The sequence below is a fragment of the Rhinatrema bivittatum genome, chromosome 1 (genome assembly GCF_901001135.1).
Source record: "Rhinatrema bivittatum chromosome 1, aRhiBiv1.1, whole genome shotgun sequence".
NCBI classification, from domain to species: Eukaryota; Metazoa; Chordata; class Amphibia; order Gymnophiona; family Rhinatrematidae; genus Rhinatrema; species Rhinatrema bivittatum.
The window spans coordinates 668,033,165-668,051,961 of record NC_042615.1 but is presented as its reverse complement, the minus strand read 5'-3'; the positions used below and the strand labels follow the sequence as shown (position 1 = coordinate 668,051,961).

Below are 18,797 nucleotides of genomic sequence, written 5' to 3'. Positions count from 1 at the left end.
TTCGCATATACGATAGAGATGTGCACCTTCGCTTAGTCTTTAACAGTGTGGCAATTACTGCTTCAGGATACCCCCTGTATCTCAAATGTCACCTCTCAAAAGCCAGGATGCTAGACAAAAGTGTGCAGCCTAATCCAAAAATATTGGGCCCTGACTATGAAGATCCACTAGATGGCAGAAGCATAGTGGTCCATTCATGGCCATGTTGACGAGATCCACAAACCAAGATTGGCGTTGCCACTCCGACGCCACCAGAATTATGTCTCCTGGATGTTTCTCTGTCGCAACACCTTACCTACTGGGGCCATGAAGGAAAGATGTAAAGTAGAACATTCCGAGGCCAAGGGACAACCAGAGCATCTATGCTTCTGCTCCGTGCTCTTTTTGCTGACTGAAAAACTGAAACGCCTTGGCATTTTGATGAGTCGCCATTAGATCCACATGAGGAAACTCCACTTCTTGCAGATGAGTTGCATCACTGTCTGACAGCTCCCACTCTCCAGGGTCTAATACCCTGTGACTCAGAAAATCCATTTGCACGTTGTCGACCCCTGTGATATGGGATGCCGCTATCCTCTCTAAGTGCTGCTCCTGAGCCTCCTGGGATACTGCCTGACTCTTGGTTCCAACCTGCCTGATGATAGAGGCCAAAGTCGTCGCATTGTCCAATAGGACTCTTACCGACAGACCTCTCAATAATGTCAGAAAGGCAAGTAAAGCGAAATGCACTGCTCTGGTCTCTAACAGACTGATAGACCAAGAAGCCTTCTCCTTGGACCACCAGTCCTTCATTGACACACCATCCCCCAACCGGGCAGGCTGACATCAGTGATAAGAATCACCCAATCCATAACCTCCAGCTCCACATCACGCTCCAGACTGGTCCGAAGGAGCCACGAAGATAAGACTGTCCCTGCTGTCCCCTTCGAGTGGAAGGGGAAGATGAAACTCCTTTGACAGCAGATTCCACTGGGAGAGAAAAGCCTTCTGCAGAGGCTGCATACGAGTAAACGCCCAAGGCACCAACTCCAAAGTTGATGCCATAGAACCCAGGGACCTGCAAATAGTCCCAGTCCCTGGGCACCGCCAGTCCCAACAATTGACAAATCTACCCCTGCAGCTTCCGCACTCTCTCTGCCGTGAGAAACTCTGTCACTCTGCGAATCGAAGCGAGCTCTCAGATACTCCAGGGACTGCAAGGGTACAAGGTGACTCTTTGCCAGGTTCACCACCCAGCCGAGAGATTCTAGGTGCAATAACACATTCTGTACTGATTGACAACAGAGGTCCTCTGATTTTGCCTGGATGAACCAGTCATCTAAATAGGGGTGCACCAGAACTCCTTCCTGATACAAATCTTCCATCACCACCACCATAACCTAGGTGAAAGTACATGATGCTGTCGCCAGACCGAATGGGAGAGCTCGAAACTAAAATGCTGATCTAGAACCACAAACCACAGATACTGCTGATGCTCCGGCCGGATGGCTATGTGCAGATATGCCTCTGTCAAATCTAGAGAAGCCAGGAACTCATCTTTGCACACCGCCGCAATGATTGACCGCAGGGTCTACATTCAAAAAACACAGAACTTTCAGAGCTGCATTCACCCTTTCTAGATCCAGTATCGGGCAAAAAGTGCCTTCCTTCTTTGGCATGACGAAGTAAATGGCATACCTTCCTGTGCCTCGTTCTTCACGGGCACTATGGCACCTAGCCTCTTCAACCGGTCTAGCGTTTCCCCGAACTGTCATCTGCTTGTCAAGGGGGCCACAGAGGGAAACTAGGAATAAATCACAAATGGGATGAGCAAATTCTAAAGCGTAGCCATCTCTTACTACACTGAGAACCCACTGATCCATGGTAATTTTGGTCCATTCCCAGTAAAGCAGTGCCAGGTGCCTGCCTACAGCTGGAATGAAGGAATGGACCAATCTCACTTCATTGCGAGGCTTTAGCCCCAGCTGCATTTCCCCCCCGTGAGGTCCGGGAAGGGTCTCCGACTTCCTCGAAAGGACTAACCCCAGGACAGACTGATTGCTTCTGAGGTCCTGAAGAACCCCTTGTGGGCAAAACCTTCTATTAGCCCAAAAATGGGACCAAGAAAAATCTTCTGCCCTTAGGCTTATCCTCTGGCAACCTGTGCACCTTGGTTTCCCCCAGGTGCTACATTAACTGTTCTAGTTCCTCACCAAACAAGAGCTTTCCTTTCAAAGCAAGAGACCTCAAATGAGACTTGGACCACACATCTGCCAACCAGTTACACAAGCTTAACAATCTTCTGGCTGATACCACAGACATCATGATCCTAGAGGACATTCTGACCAGGTTGTATAGAGCAGTGGTCCCCAACCCTGTCCTTGGGGCCCACCAGCCAGTCGGGTTTTCAGGATATCCACAATGAATATGCATGAGAGAAAATTTGCATGTTATGGAGGCAGTGCATGAAAATTTTCTCATATGCATATTCATTGTAGATATCTTGAAAAACCGATTGGCTGGTGGGCTCCCAGGACAGGGTTGGGGACCACTGGTATACAGCATCTGCTCCATATGCCACCACAGCCTCCAAGCGTTAAGCCTTCTGAGCCTCTTCGCCTAATTGCAAATGAGCCTCCTGCAACTGCTGGACCCAGTGCAGACAAGCCCGCTGCATAAAACTAGTATAAATGGCCACTCATAAACTCAGGGCCGAAACCTCAAAAATGTTTTTGAGGTGAACCTCCAAATTCCGATTTTGGACGTCCCTCAAAGCAGTGGACCCTGCTAGCGAAATAGTCATCTTCTTAAATGACTGCAGACACAGAAGCATCGACTTTAGGAAGTAACAGAAGCTCCAATGTCTGCTTGAGCAAAAGGATAAAGTTTTGTCATAGCCCCCCCAACTCTCAACCCAGCCTCGGGAGTATCCCACTTTCAATCCACCAACTTTTTAACCAACTTGTGGTACGGGAAAGCTTTTGCTGGACCCCTCAAGCCATCAGGACAGGATCCACTTCCTCCAAATCAGAGTCCTCCTGAGGGACTTTGAGGCCGAGCTCCTGCAGGACCTGTGGAATCAAGGGCCACAGTTCCTCATTAAAAAAAAAAATAATAATAAAAAAAAAAGACTACCCTGGAGTCATCTTCAGTAACAGGGATCTCATCTGGATCCCCTACCTGATCCATGGCGCTGCATCCAGGTCAACCTCCTGTGGCACCCCTGGTGCTTCTGTAGCAATTTCTGAATCCTAAGACTCTGTGTCTTGCGATGCTGAGGCAAGGCCCAACACACGCTGGACAGGCAAAGATCACTTCCTTTTTACCTGCCCAGGCTTGTGATCTGGAATCAGATTCTCTGAATGCCAGGCTGGGGTCCCAGAATGCGCCTCTCTAGAGAGCCTTTTAGCTAAATATCCTCATGCATCAACAGAACAAAGTCTGTGGAAAAAGGCCTTGAAGACCCAGGAATGAGCTGAGAGGACTCAGAATAGGGAGACCAGGAAAATTCTCTCCTTCAGAGCCCCTAAACTCTGGAGACAGCCTCAGAGAGGAATCCCCCTCCCCCCTCTGCTGGCACTGCAAAAGTTGTCCGAGATTGCAAAATGGCTGCCGTTCCTGCGCAGCCAGGTGTGAACTCAGACATAGCTGAGGAGCAGAAGTCAGAGCCCGTTTTTTTTTTTGTAGCAGTAACAGGTCCCGCAAAGATCCCTCACCGTCCGACAAACAGCCAGTGCACAACCTGGCCGGTTGAGCCACAACTGAGCTGACCTGCAAGCACAGCAGGCCGAGCCATGTGACATGGTACCCGTGGCCGCAACCATGGGGATCCCTTCAGCAATAGCCGCCCACCGCACATGCTCTGCCGCTGAGAAGAAGCGGTCTAAAACACAATCGGCCACCCCAAGCAGGAAAACAGAAACCTCCTTCTGTATTTTTCTATTTTCAAATTAACTTTACAGCCAACAACAAAAGTAAGGATAGTTCCCTAGGTTAGGCTGGAACATAGAGTTGCAAGTGGGAACAGGCTGCTTCCAAGCTGCTTCACTATGCCTCAAGCCGCCTCGTGAAGGGGAGGGATCTGGCCCACCAGATTTACACCCCACGGAACTAAAGGTCACCAACCCCCAGCTCGTCCACCTCAGACCAAAAGGGATGGTCCCACCAGGACCTAACAACCCCATGGGAGGAAGGCTCTCTTCTTCTATCTTTTCTTTTTTTTTTTCTTCTTCTAACTGTAGAACTGCAGGTTTTGCACAGTCTACCATCTGCTGGAGACAGAGAAATATTGAGGGTCTGCAAGTGGCACTCAGTGTTATGTAACAGTGTCAATAAAACTTTCTCTGTCTCAATCTGCTGGCAGGGTTGCAAAACCCAGGATTCTGGACTGATCTGGGTACGTACAGGGAACTCTGTTTACAGATTTCGGAAAAATTAGGCTCTCAGAATGGGCTAAACTTATTGTTCCAATCTACATAATTGCAGTTCTACGAGAGAGAAAGGAGAAAGTTAAAAACGTTGCAAAAGTAATCCAACCAACAGCCAAGTTTTGAAATACAAATTCAATTGCAATCTCTGCTCACGTTTAAACCATCAGTTAACAATCCTGTATGTGTCCCTAAAACCTTTTGTCATGTGTCATATTATAATCTAAAATGGGACAGAAGTGGGATACAAAACTAAACAGATTAATGTCTGGCATTCCAACCAATGGCATGAAGATTAAATATTTTCCTAAGTCTCAAGTCAAGGCTTGGACTTGAGAATTGAGGTTGCCAGTATTTAAGAAAATCAGCCCAAAGAAACCAAAACATTCTTACTGCTAAAATGAAGAAAGAATACCTTAAGATCAATCAAGAATCCTTCAAATGGTCTATAGGGATTGTGTATTATAAGATGAAAATTCAACTGCTGAATAAGTAGTAGTTCATATTCCAATATCTGTTCGAGTGCCTTTTCCTGTCCCAGGGGACTCTCTTGTAGGTTGCTGACAAACTGGATGCTGGACACATTAAACTCATCTACTTTGCATGCCAAGTAAGCACAGGTAAGCCTTAAACACAAACAAAAATTTCATCTTAGCATTTACCACATATACTCAAGTAGAATCTGTCAAGAGGAAAAAAATGCAGGTTATATAAAGGAAGTCTATATACAGCATCATATAAGACAAGCAACTAAACAGGCTGTACAACACACACTAAAGCAGTCAGACAAAATACCTTGGATACACATTTCAAAATAGGTTTGGATAAGCAGATTCTTTCTAGTTTTACAGATCCCTCACATTTTGGGATAGATGCGACAGACCTTATGAGTTTGAGGTCAATATTCAAATACCCCTAAAGTGGATAATTTATATGACTAAAGTTAGCCGGATAAATGTTCCGCTGAATATCAACTAATAAAGTTATCCAGGTATACAACTGGTTAGGTTTCAAAGTTATCCAGGAACATTTACTTCTATATCTGCTCCAGGTTATCCATTATGTGGCAGCTAGATTGATATTACCTTTATAAAGCCATATAACTCACTGGCACTTCGTTATTTCGTTTAATGGGATGTTCAGGCTCTATATTTTATAGTTGAGACACCTAATTTTGCTTTATACTCTTACCATTAAGTCTCCAGTTTGAAAATACAATGACACTCTTAATTCCATCAGCTAGCCATGCCTGCCTAAATATAACTAAGTCTTATGCACATTTCATTGCAGGCTCTAATCTTTGGAACACAACTTCCTTTAGTTTTACATTTAGAAGACTATTTAAAATTGGAATAGGACTAAAAACAGATTTTTTCTGGCACCTTATCTTTCTGTACTTGTTCAAAATTTCATTGTGATGTAACCTGCTATTTTATGTAGAATTTTTATGATTTATCTGATTTATGGGTATTGTGCTGTACCTTGCAGGGAGCAATCATTCTGAACCTATGGGTTAAAAATGCACTAAATACATACATACATTCATTTAGAATCCAGTGGGTTACAGGATTTAAAGCCATAGCTTTACCGTGAGAGAAGCATCTCAAAGCAAATCTGCTTGATTTCTTTTAATGGGTGACTAGAAAATTAGATTAAGGGCACCCACTGGATATGGATTACCTGGAGTTCAGCAAAGCTTTTGATACTGTCCCACACAGAAGGCTCATAAATAAAATGAGCAGCCCAGGGAGAAGTATGTAGATGGTGGACTGGATTAGAAACTGGATGAGTGATAGAAGGTAGTGGTAAATGGAATTCATTATGATAAAAGCAATTAAGGGTGATGTTCTTATAAACGTCTGTTTGTGCATATATTATGCAGAGTAATATGGCTTTTCATACTTTCACATAAGCTGTGATCAGGTGTCAGTTTCTTGGTGTGTTTGTGTGATCGAGTTGCCTGGCAAATACATCATTCCTATACCCATTACAACTGGTCATAAGGTTGGCTCTGTTCAATATATCTGAGTGATACTGCAGAGGGGTTATGACGATATATTTGAGGGAGTAGAAAGAGTGAGAAGCAATCTAAGAAAACTTGAAAAGTGGTCTAAGGCTTGGCAGAAGATTCAAAGCAAAAAAAAGTACAGAGTCATGAACTTGGGGACTGCAGAAATCCAAGAGAGCAAAACATGATGGGGTTGGTTTGGAAGTTGATGCGCACTGACCGGAAGAGAGAAACCTAGGAGTGAATGTGTCCAGTGATCTCAAGTGCATAAAGCAGTGGCTAGAACCGGAGATATGCTAGATTGCATAAAAAAGGGTGGGCATTAGTGACTCTTCTGTACTGGGGACCAGGGGACCAGGGGATTCTCCCCCCCCCCCCCCCCCCCCCCCCCCCGAGAAGCTCCAGTCGAGTAGTGTGCCCAATTCTGAAGGGCATTCCCCTGAAAGAATACCTACTAGATGCAGTCCAGAGAAAAGCTCAATCCAAGGCACAGGCATCAGAGGCTAGTTTTCCTAAAGCCCCCCCCCCCCCCTTCTGGAACAGAAGAGCAGGACATTTCTGTTCAGAGGGCTCACAAAAAGATCTACCACAGAATATGTAGCTTGCAATTCTAGGTCCAGGGACCATTTGTAGGATTCCAGAAACTGAATGCCAGTCTATCCGCCCAGTACATGGTGCAGTCCCACAACTGGACAGCTTCCTGACACAGGAGGTAAGGCCTCCTGTTCCTCCCTGCTTGATGTAGAACATTGCTACTTGATTGTCCATCTAGATGAGCATAACTTTGTTGGTTAACTAATCTCTCAAAGCCTCTCTCAAAGTTTTTCTGATGAAACTTCCTGAGTAGATGAAAGGCCCTGGGGTGCAAAGTCCTTTAAAGTGGATTCTCCCAACCCAGGCTGCATGCATCTGTGAAGACAATTTGCACTTGAGGAAGTGGGAAGGGTATTCCCCTGGTGAGATTGCAATGAATCAGCCAACAAAAGCTGGGTGATGCAGATTCTGTCCTGCAGACCTCGCGTAGCATACCATCTGAAGGTCCATTGGGCTCTTCTCACGTCAAGATGTGCCAAGAGAGTAACAGAGTATTGATGTCATGAAGCCCAGCATCTTCAACAAGTACCATGCTAATGCTTGCTGATTAGTTACCTCCAGAGCAGATATCAATGTGGTAATTCTCTCTTTAAGGGAGGAAGGATCTCACCTGAATCACGTCTAGCACTGCTCCATTAAATTCCAATTGAGATGGATGGGCTCAAGAGGGACCTGGGGATAGGTTTTCCCTCATGAATTCTGTAAGCACCACCATGAGATGTAAGCCATTCGTCTAGAGAAACATATGCAATGCTAATTTGTGTTGATGCACCACCACTACAAGACTCTTTGTGAATACAAGTGGTGCTGCCACCAAGCCAAAGGGCAACACACAATATTGGAGATGATGTTTACCCTGCTACAAATCTGAGATACTTTCTGTGACCTGGAAATATTTATGTAGGTGTAAACATCATTCAGATCTAGAAAAAAAAGCCAGTCTCTTTTTTCTTAGAAAAGGGAAATCTTGAAATCTTGAACTTTTAACCTCATCAGGTACTTGTTCAAAGCCCTAAGGTTTAGGATTTGACAGTGCCCTGTTTTTTGTTTTATGGAGAGGAAATCAGAATCTTTCCCCTGGTGCAATGGGCTCAACCACACTGGCCTCTAAGAGGGAGAAGAGCTGTTTTTCAGCAATTCCTGATGCTGAGATACCGACCATGCAGGTTTTGGTAAGTAACTTGGTGTGACTCCCAATAGGTACTATTCTGAATCCTCTTTGAACCCAACTGACTGAAGTTATTCTGGGCCAACAGTTTACATAAAATCTGAGCTTAACTCTAACATGAAGGCAGTGTGGCACAGATACTGGGATCCTGGCTAGGTGCCCCCCTCCCCCCAAAAAAAACCAATCAAAAACCATCCCATCTAGGATGTGCAAGAGGACCATGTTCCTGATGGGACCTTAGGAGCAGAGGGAAACATCTCCTTGACAAATAGAAATGTTTCTTCGGTGCTCCACTCTTGGTTAATGGCAGGTCTGGAGAGGATCTGAAGCATTGCACAATCTGAGCCACCACTTCTTTGACCTTATCTCCAAAGAGATGATTCTCCCCATTGCAAGGCATATCAGTGAGTCTTTCCTGGACACCCTATTATAGGTCTGAGGCCCACAGCTAAGTAAGTCTGTGGGCATCAATACCCACTGCAGAGTCTCTTGATGCCATCTCGACAACATCAAAAGTAGAGCAGACCATGTATTTTCCGCATTCTTGTTCACAAGTGATTCCAAGGCATTGTGCTGCTTCAGAGGAAGCTGCTCTGTCAGCTTTTTTATATTCTTCAGTAAGTTCTCATATACTGGCTCATGAAGAGCTGAGTAGGATGCTCTGCAGGCATTGCGCATAGCCTCCTGAAATACCTCTCCTACCAAGCAAATCCAGGGTACAAGAATCACTCAAGGGGTACCAAGAAATGGGTTCCTGACCTCTTGGACTTCTTGAGAGTAGACTGATGAAGCAGCTGCTGCTTCTCAAATTCAGAAGCCTTCTGGATATAATCTATTGCATCTACCTTCTTACTAAGCAGAGCCATGGAGATTGGCTCTCTTCCTCATCTGTGCCTCCTGACGATATCATGGTCGTGCATAGCCACAATATCCTCTGAGGTTTCCTCAAACTAGGGTACTTCAAGCATCTTTTCCCTGGACTCTTTCTCCTTTTACAATGTAAACAGAATGGACTCCACAATTCTCTTAACAAAATCAGCAAAGGAGGGCTCCTCTAGGGGAGATGATCCCCTTTCCTGTGGAGGAAAAGGGTCTGATGAGAGACCTGTAGACCCCTCCTGATCAGAGAAGTCCACAGTCATACCCTCAGCTGGGGATGTAGATCTTGATCTCACCCAGCTAGCAAATAAGGCCTCAAAGAGGACAGCACTTGTCTTTTGGGGCATCAGACCACAATGAACTCCTGTGCCTTGGTGTAGTTTCCTCCCTGATGGGCTGAAGTTCCCAATGTCAGTTCCCCTGCAAGAAATGGCGCCGGGGACCCTTCCACCAGGCACCAAGATAGTTTCCAGCAGGGGCTGGACATCTGGCTGCAGAGACATTGATGATTTGCATCTTACGATACAAGGCCCAGTGGATCTTTCTATCCAACTCCTCAAAAACTGCCGATGCCAATATGGCCTGGGCAACAGAAGCCATGTCCTTTATGGGATGCCAGAAGTGTATCAGTGCAGAAAAGAAGTGTATCAGTGACAGAATCCTTGACCCATGGAGACTGTCGCAATTCCAAAGAATGCATGGAGGATGAGTTCTCCTTCCTTGGGAATGCTTTGAGGGATTCAAAGCTGCCGCCAGAATGTCCCTAATCCCAGCATCGTGCATCAGAGACCAATGCATGCTGCTGGAGCTCTGTAATGCCAGTACCCAAGAGGCTGAACCCTTCACTCTTCCGGTGGAAGAAGTCAGACAATGGCCTATCTTCCTGTTCCTGTCTAATGCTCAATGGTGAGGGGGGATTGATGTCTATGTACCACCAGCTGTTTGTGAAGCAACTGGGCACCTCAATGTTGATTGTGGGCTGGACATACGATACCCAAACTGATTTTCTATAATGATCAATCTGGGAATGACACCTTCTTAAGTTCGCAGAGGGGACACTCCAGGACAGCTTGGTTGTCTTCCAACAAAGGATACATTTTGTCATGGGGATCCGTGATAGACATGACCCATTCATACAGGGGGCACTCTGAAGCTGCTGGCTTTCTCCTCCTTCTGGGGCATCAATCAAAAAATTAGCGCAGTGAAATCAGACCACTCAATGTCAGGAAAAACTGCAATTCAAAGCACTGGTACCTGTGCATGATGAAGTCATAGAAAAAGAAGACAAAGTAACAATGCTCGAAGCATTCCTGAAGGTGACTAAATGGGCGAGAGAAAACTGCTGGGCCCCAAAAAAAACTAATCATGTGCTTCTGGGAAGCAAAAACAATCCCTAATAGGAAAGAGAAGGTCCACAACTCTGCAGAAAAGATGAGACTGAAGGGGGCCCAATGTGAATACATAGAGGTAGTCTGAGAATGTTCAATTTGGATACCACAAGAAAGACCAAATGAAAACCTTATGTTCAATTTGTATTTCTAAACACTTCTTTATTCAGCAAGGAACTGAGAATTCTCAGTGAAAAACTTACACCATCTAAACAAAAAGTATTATTTCCAAGCTGTCAAACCACACCTCAGACTAAAACCCAACCATATAATAGTCTGGGAGAGAGATGAACTATTCACTTATCAAGCAGCAGTGCAATACTAATGAAGGACAGCACCAAGATTCTCTATTTCAATAATTTTAGGAAACATAACATAAGGAAAGGCCATGCTGCATCAAGCCAAGGTTCATCAAACCCGACATCCTGTCTTTGACAGTGACCAGACTGGGTCCCAAATAACCAGCAAATCTAAAGTAGATTTATTTCTTGCTATTCACTCCCAGGGACAGCAATAGCTTTCTCTAGTCTACCTGGCTAATGTTTTCCTACAAGAAACTGTCCAAACCTCTTGCCTGCTATGCTAGTCACTTTAACCATATCCTGTAGCTACACATTTTTTCCAGTGGTGCTTTGCTCCACAAACTGCCTTAAGATGTACCCCAGGGTGACAGCTAACCTGTAGAGGAGGCTTTATCGCTCTTCAAACAAGCCAAGCAACAGAGAAGGTACCAGTTGCCAAACCCCACCTTTGTTCAATACATTGTAACTCCATCCAGCCTCCCCTCCCCTCAGCCTGCCTTTATTCTGTAGTCATAACTGCCACAGAACTTGCCTTTTGTAAGCAGAATCCCCTCTCCCCCCCAAAAAAAAGCAAAACATTTAATTGCCCTTCTCTCCATGTAGTCATCATCAGCCCCACTCATTCCTCATGCTTTGTTACTGCTTGAGCTGCTCATGTGGCTCTACTTATTAGGTCACATGGTACTGGCAGCAAATCAGTATTCTTGTAGTTATTAGAGTTACAGAAACACTCCAGAGTGAAGTGGTGAAGGAGAGGAAAGAAGAAAAGCACAGATAAAGGACAGAGAAGAAAGGAATGAAATATAAAAACAGAGAACTGAAGTATATAGAAAGGAAAGAATAAAAATGAAATTAAAAAAAAAAACTCCAGAGGCATGCAAAGGTTGGAACACTTTTCTTCAAGAAACATTTAAAATTCAAAATAAATTTGGGCTGCTTTGCAAAATACATTCTTTGTACAAATACATTCAGTTATGCTGCAGAACTTTCTAAACCTTGCAGCAGTATATAACAAGAAGCTGCTATAAAATACAAAAAAACACCCAGGGGTGAGAAAAAAAAACTTATTCCATCAGCCAGGGTTACCCAGGACAAATATTTTGTAACACATAGTTTATCACCATGTATAGAGAAAAAATCTTTAGTCCTTGAATAATTGCAAACCCCTGAATGATTCTGTACATCCTGCTTCAGTACTAACCAATCAGGAAAAGAATCTTGGAGAAACTGAATAATACATTGAAATCCTCAGCTCAGTGGGCAGCAGCAGTCCAATAAGCAAACAACGGGGGTCATTTATCAAAGTGCTATATGGCATTTTTGCATGCGTTAAGGCGTTTTCGCATGTGAAAAGCACCTTTAACGCATGCAAAAACACCATAACGCATGGTGCGATGCAAATTAGGAAAAGGGGAGGAGTTTGGGGCGGGATTTCTGGCCAAGTGGGCCGGCTTTGCAATTTGCGAAGCCATATCGCACAGCTTTTACGCAGATTTTAACTACACCTTTTTCATTTGCGTTAAGCCGTGCAATATGGCTTTATTGCACTTTGTGATGTTACAGTGTTTTCAGTATTTTAAGCTGTTAGGGGAGAGAGAGCCTAGCCCAGCCCCACTGGGAGGGAGGGAGAGGGAGAGACTAGCTATAAGGCCCTCAATATTAGGTAGGTATTTATACCTCTATATGAGGCCCAAATAGCTACTCGAGGTGCAGTTCAGGTCGTAGTGTAGGTGGTTAGGGGTCACTTTGACATTCAGAGTGCGAAGTACGAACAGAACAGTGCATTCTTGTGAAGATTTGATGACCTTCGGAGTGAGGCATCTCACCCAAAGATGAGATTTGTGCAATGTTCTCTCAACCTAGCTTGATGGACTCTCTACCTGGGAAACATCAAGCTAGCTTGAGAGAACATTGCACAAATCTCATCTTTGAGTGAGTTTCCTCACTCCGAAGGTCATCAAACCTTCACAAGAGAGCACTGTTCTGTTCGTACGTGGCACTCTGAATGTCAAAGTGGCACCTAACCCCTACGCTAATAACTAAACCTCACCTCGAGTAGCTAGGTGGGCCACATATAGAGGTATAAATACCTACCTAGTATGAGGGCCTTATAGCTAGGTGCTCTCTCTCTCCCCCCCCCCCCCAGTGGTTGTAGGTAGGAATTACAACAATTCTGGCACTTACTGCAAAGTGCGAAAAAGTTATTGCAGTTTGTGGTAATACCTATGCAAAGCGTTAAGATAGTCTGTTTATCGCAAAGTGCGTTATTACCATAAAACAAGCCCCTTTTCCTATCGCATGCAATATTTAGTGCATTTTGATAAATCCAGGCCAATGTTAGGAATTATTCAGAAAGGAATGAATACAGAATAAAATTGAGAATACCGTAATACCTCTGTATAGATCTACGGTGCAATCATACCTTGAGAACTGTGTGCAGTTCTAGTTGCTCCATCTCAAAAAAGATGTAGTAGAATTACAAAAGGTACAAAGGGCAACAAAAATGATAGCAGCTCCCTTATGTGAAAGGCTAAAAAGGTTAGGGCTCTTCAGTTTGGAGATGAGATAAAGGGGATATATGAGGTTTATAAAGTGATGAGTGGTATGAAATAAGGTATGCTTATTTACTCTTTCGAATAGAATCAGGACTAGAGAACACGCCATGAAACTAGCACGTACATTTATTTAAACATTCTTGTATACTGTCTATACAATTTGTAGCGGATCTAAGCGGTTTACAAAAAGAGTATAAACATAATTATAATCAGCATAAAATGGACAAAAAACAGATCCAGGTTGAAAAATAAGAGGAAAGCATTTTTTCACTCAGCACACAATTAAACTGTTGAATCTGTTGCTGGAAAATGTGGTCAAAGCATCTAGCATAGCTGGGTTTAAAAGTTTAGACAAGTTTCTGGAGGAAGTGTCCATAAACAATTTAGCTACGTGGACCCTGGGAGTGAAAAACTAAGAACTGGATCTACTCTTTGGGATCGCTTAGGTACTCCCTAAAGGTAACCATTGGAGTCAGGATCCTAAGCTAGATGAAGCTTTGGACTGACCCAGCATGCCATCTTATTATGCTCTAGATGTATAAAAATAATAGTGCGTGGAACAAGTTAATTTATCCTTTCAAAAGATTAAAGAAACTAGGGGACACTCCTTGAAACTAACTGGTAGAAAATTTAAAACAAATTTAGGAAAGTATTTTTTTGCTCAACTCACAATTAAATTGCAAAATTTGTTACCAGAGCATACAGTCAAGGCTAGCAATATAGCTGGACTTAAAAAAAAAAAGTTTGAACAAATTCCTGAGTGAACAGGACCATTAATAATTACTAGTCAGGTAGACTTGGGAAAAACTTATGTAAGCAAGCAAGAGGGATCTGCTGGATACTTTCAAGTGACCCAGATCAGCCACTGTCTAAAACAGGATGCTGGGTTCAGTGGACCCAGCATGACACTTATGCTATATTTTTAAAACTTACATTATTATTCGAGGGTGGTACTCCATCACTGAATTGTTGAGATAAAAACGCTTGAAATACATACAAGCTGTTCCCTAAGTTTAAAAAGAAGAGAAAGCTCAGTAAGACATTCTGCTTAAAAAATGAATACATACACAGCTGTCTGCAGTCAGTGTCAGCACTAATAAAAAGCAACAAGAAAACCAAACTAAGATTTATAAAGAATAAATCTCAGAAACCAATTTATGCTTTAGTTAAGATCAAATAGCACTATTACAATAAAACACTTCTTGCACCTATCCCTCAGTGCCTTGTACATGCCTACAAGGAAACAAGATGAAATTATGTGATAACCCATTTCCAGTATCTAAAAACTGATGGACCCTTAGTCGCTCAGATTGCTAGGTGGATTGGCTGTCACACTGTGCAGATGGATATTTCCACTAAGCAAGATAAAATTGTGCTTCCACTAAGGAAAAGTTTGGTATTACCTGCAAATTTTCTTTCCCTCAATCCCACCAGTCCAAATGCATGGTTTGGCTCCCCCATCAGCAGATGGAGGTATAACCACTAGTTTGCTGAACTCACTCTATATAGGGTGCCGTACCATTTGCAGATCTCCAGGGTTTCCATATCGAAAGGATCAACATAATATTGCCTCTCTACCCCCATGAGAAAGTGATAAGGATGGACCCTTACTGACCTCCTTCAAATAAAGAACTTTATGGAAAACCTTTAAGGAGTTTAAAAATCTATGAATTCTGAACAACTTGGTAGAATCACTTCTGATAAGCAGGCTGAAGGCTAGACGGGGTAGATTCCTGGACTGGTAAGCCTCAAGGAAAGAAAATTGCCAGGTAAGAATCAAACCTTTTCCTTATCGTCCCACCAGACCTACACAGATGCATGGGATGTAACCAAGCAACCCTTACCCCAGAAGGGAGCCTCAATGCCCATGCTCAAGATGCCGATCCCAAAGCAGGCAGCATCCCACAATTGAACATCCAAGCAATAGTGTTTGGGGTGGGTGGAAAAAGCACAAGTCCGTGTTACCACCTTGCAGATCACAGCCAATGAAACCAAAATGCTCAGCCCAGGAAGCCACCTGTACTTTGGTTGAGTCTACTTTGAGTTCCATAGGCAACACGAGACCCTTAGACACATAAACCGAACCCATCATCACCCTGAGCCCCCAAACTATTGTGGTTTTTGAGGTGGTTTCACATCTCCTTGGTCCATCCTAAAGAAGGAACAAGTGATCTGACTTCCTTCTTAGCAGAATTTTGTGCACATTCAGAAGACAGAGCTCACCATCTCTCTCCAGCGAATCCATCTTTTCAAAAGGCTGGCTGATCCACCAATTGCCTCAAGTGAAATGGAGATACCACCTTAGGCAAGAATGATGAAACTGTATGAAGACACTCCATCCTCTGAAACTTCAGAAATAGCTCTCTACATGACAAGGCTTGAAATTCTCAAATGCACCTCAGCAAGCAGATTGCAACCATAAACACTGACTTAAGCATAAAATCCTTAACTGAGATCAAATGGAGCTGTACAAAAAGTCCTAAGTACCAAGTTGAGGTCCCAGGAAGGAATAATCACCCGAACTGCAGACAGAGATACTCAACTCCCCTGAGAAACTGCAAAATATTCAGGTGAGCCGATAAAGACAACTCTTGAACTCTTCCTCTAGTAACAGGCTACAGCTGCCACCTGTACCTGAAGAAAATTCAGCATCAAATCCCTCTGCAAAAAAGGCCAAAATCAAGTAAACGTGTGCCCTAAAGGGGGAAATCCCCACCTTCTTACACTATGCCTCAAATATCTTCCAAAACCCGGATGTAAGCTAGGGAATTTGATTTCTTCCAAGCCTGTAAGCTCAGAATTTGTTGCCAGAGGATGTGGTTAATGCAGTTAGTGTAGCTGGGTTTAAAAATGGTTTGGATAAGTTCTTGAGGAGAAGTCCAAGGTTTGGATAAGTTCTTGAGGAGAAGTCCATTACCTGCTATTAATCAATTTGTCTTGGGGAATAGCCACTGCTACTACTGGCATCAGTAGCATGGGATCTACTTAGTGTTTGGGTACTTTCCATGTATTTGCAAGCCTGAATTGGCCACTGTTGGAAACAGGATGCTGGGCTTGATGGATCCTTGGTCTGACCCAGTATGGCAATTTCTTATGTTCTTACCTCTGAGTAATGCCTACACTTCAGCCTTCTCTTACTAGCCATGCTGCAAGATGGAGGACAAGTCTTATTCTAATTGGATCAGCCCTTACCTCAAGAGACCTTCTGTGTGAAGAAACTTCAGAATTTCCCACAGCTTGAGCTTTATCAGGTCTGCAAAGGGCACCTGGGCCAATCTTATTCAACCCTGATATGAGCCTCTATTCTCTGAATAATTCTCCCCCATGAGATCTACCAGTGGTTTTCCCCACCTATGCACAATCATTGAGAAGACCTAATCTGCTAACCCAGACTCTCCCTGGTGTACAGTCTTCCCATTCAGATAGTTTCCCTGGACGTTCTCTATGCCTGCAAAGTGCTCCTCCATATGTCTTTCTGCCACCTGAGCAAGAGAGACTCACTTCCATGGCCACTGGGAAACTTCTAATACCCCTTGACAGTTCACACACACTACCACAGTAAACTGTTTGAGAACACTCTCACTGGTCCTCTGTCAATTATTAGAAAACTCCTACAAGCCTCTCCTTATGGCTCTTGTCTCTAACCGACTAATGGACAACTTGCTTCATCATATGCCAGTGAACTGGGCTGTCCTGCTTTGATAATACACGTCTCATTCACTCAGACTTGCATCTGTCTTTACCACTATCTAAATTGAGGAACTCCAAATTCATTCCTTTTGACAGATTTTGATCAGAGAGCTACCAACCCAGGCTAGCTTTGGCCTCAACCAGTAATGGAACTGTCCTCTTGTAGTCTTGCGACGGAGCCTTCCAAAAAGACAGAAGGAAGCTCTACAATGGCCACGCCAGCCCAGGGGGTCAGCGTCAAGGATCCCAACATCTGTAAATAATACCAGACAGAGAACTAATTTGCTGCTCACCTATATATAGGGGGTCATGTTACCTACAGCTGTTCAGTAAAGGGAGCAAAACTATGCATCTAGACTGGTCTGATGCAACAATAAGGGAATGCCATTATACTAAAAGGTTTATGAATGTAGAACTTGTAGGTAAGTGCTGCATGAGTGCAAGCTCACTAACTAGCATGCAGAATTTGAATACCAGTGATCATTAGTCTCAGGATTCTTTAGCCTGTTTTCAACTTACTCTAATCAATACCATTGCTATTTATATAATTTTGCATTAAAATAATTTTTAAAAATGTGTCAAAGACATCACAGTACATTAAGCTGATCCAAAACTACACCAAGGAGGCGAAAAGAGGCAATGCAGAGGAGAGGTGCTATGTTAACATGCATTTTAAAAAGTGTTTTCTGCATTAACTTTCCTCCAGAATTCTTCAGCATCTTAAAGGAAAAGATGCTCAGTCTTCTAAACCTTCTCATCCATAGAGACCCTCCGACTCATCATTCTACAGATGTGAAGACACAGAAAAAAAAATTTCCACCATGACTAGAAGGGTAAAAACTGGAAATCGACAAACTTCCAATTTTTCCACTTCTAGACCTAGGGGGGGAGGGGAGGATTTTCCCCTCCAAATATTTCCATTATTTTCCAGATCTTCTCATCTCTGGAATCATATGACAAGTAGTAGGATCTTGAGGGTCTCTAAATTTAGGAAGGTCTGGATTAGCATTGGTACACATTTTTGTTCTATGTGTTGCTACATCCTATTAGAAGGAAAAAGGAGGGGTAGTATTTGAAAATGTTGGTAGCCAATGAATGGGAATTGATATCAAAGTCACAAGAAAGGTCCCCAGTTCTGGATGGTAGTATGTCAATACATTTACTATGTCAACATGGGTTCACAATACTCAGCCTCTGAGAAGACCAAGGCTAAGGCAGAGATGCAAAAAACTACAACATTTACACCTCTAACTGTACCAACAAGCTTACCCCATCCTCTCCGCCAATAAAAAAAAAAAAAAATAATAATAAATCCAGTTCCCCCTCCTCAACATACAGTTCTATAAGTAGAAGAATTTAGTAGTCATCACACTGAATGGGGTTATAAAATACATGACTATAAAGGGGAAATCTGAAAGATTCGTTGTCAGCCCAAGATATTCATTTCACATGCGATACTAAACAGTGGGCAACTTGTCAATTTTTGTAATGGGGGAGGGAACATAAGCCTGATCTTATTTTGGTCTTGTCAGATGGCAATGGGGTTCCTGTCTTAGTTATCCTCTCAGACTTTACACATAGCCAACACAGGCCAACTATTAGTCATATGGGTGTTGAAATAGTCATTCCATCAATACATTGCCAAGATGGACTTTCCATAATGCAGAGTGGTTTTGTTTTACTGCTGAGATGGACAAAACCATTCAACAAATCTCTCCTACAAGACAGTACAGTCCCTATGTGCTACAGCAATGAAGAACATCCATTAAGGTTTTAGAATGCAGCATATTTCTTGCTGAAGTCCTAA

General features: G+C 43.4%; 1 protein-coding gene across 3 annotated transcripts in view; it reads right to left on the bottom strand.

Moving 5' to 3' along the window:
• The window catches only part of CCNH (cyclin H), a 62,637-nt gene that overhangs the window by 34,148 nt on the left and 9,692 nt on the right, over window positions 1-18,797 (bottom strand). For all 3 annotated transcript variants that reach the window (XM_029573667.1, XM_029573674.1, XM_029573657.1), the window contains exons 3-4: window positions 14,234-14,307; window positions 4,822-5,032 (exon numbers count right to left, since the gene is read on the bottom strand). In XM_029573667.1, coding sequence (XP_029429527.1) covers window positions 4,822-5,032; window positions 14,234-14,307 — 285 coding nt within the window. The remainder of the gene's footprint in view (window positions 1-4,821; window positions 5,033-14,233; window positions 14,308-18,797) is intronic.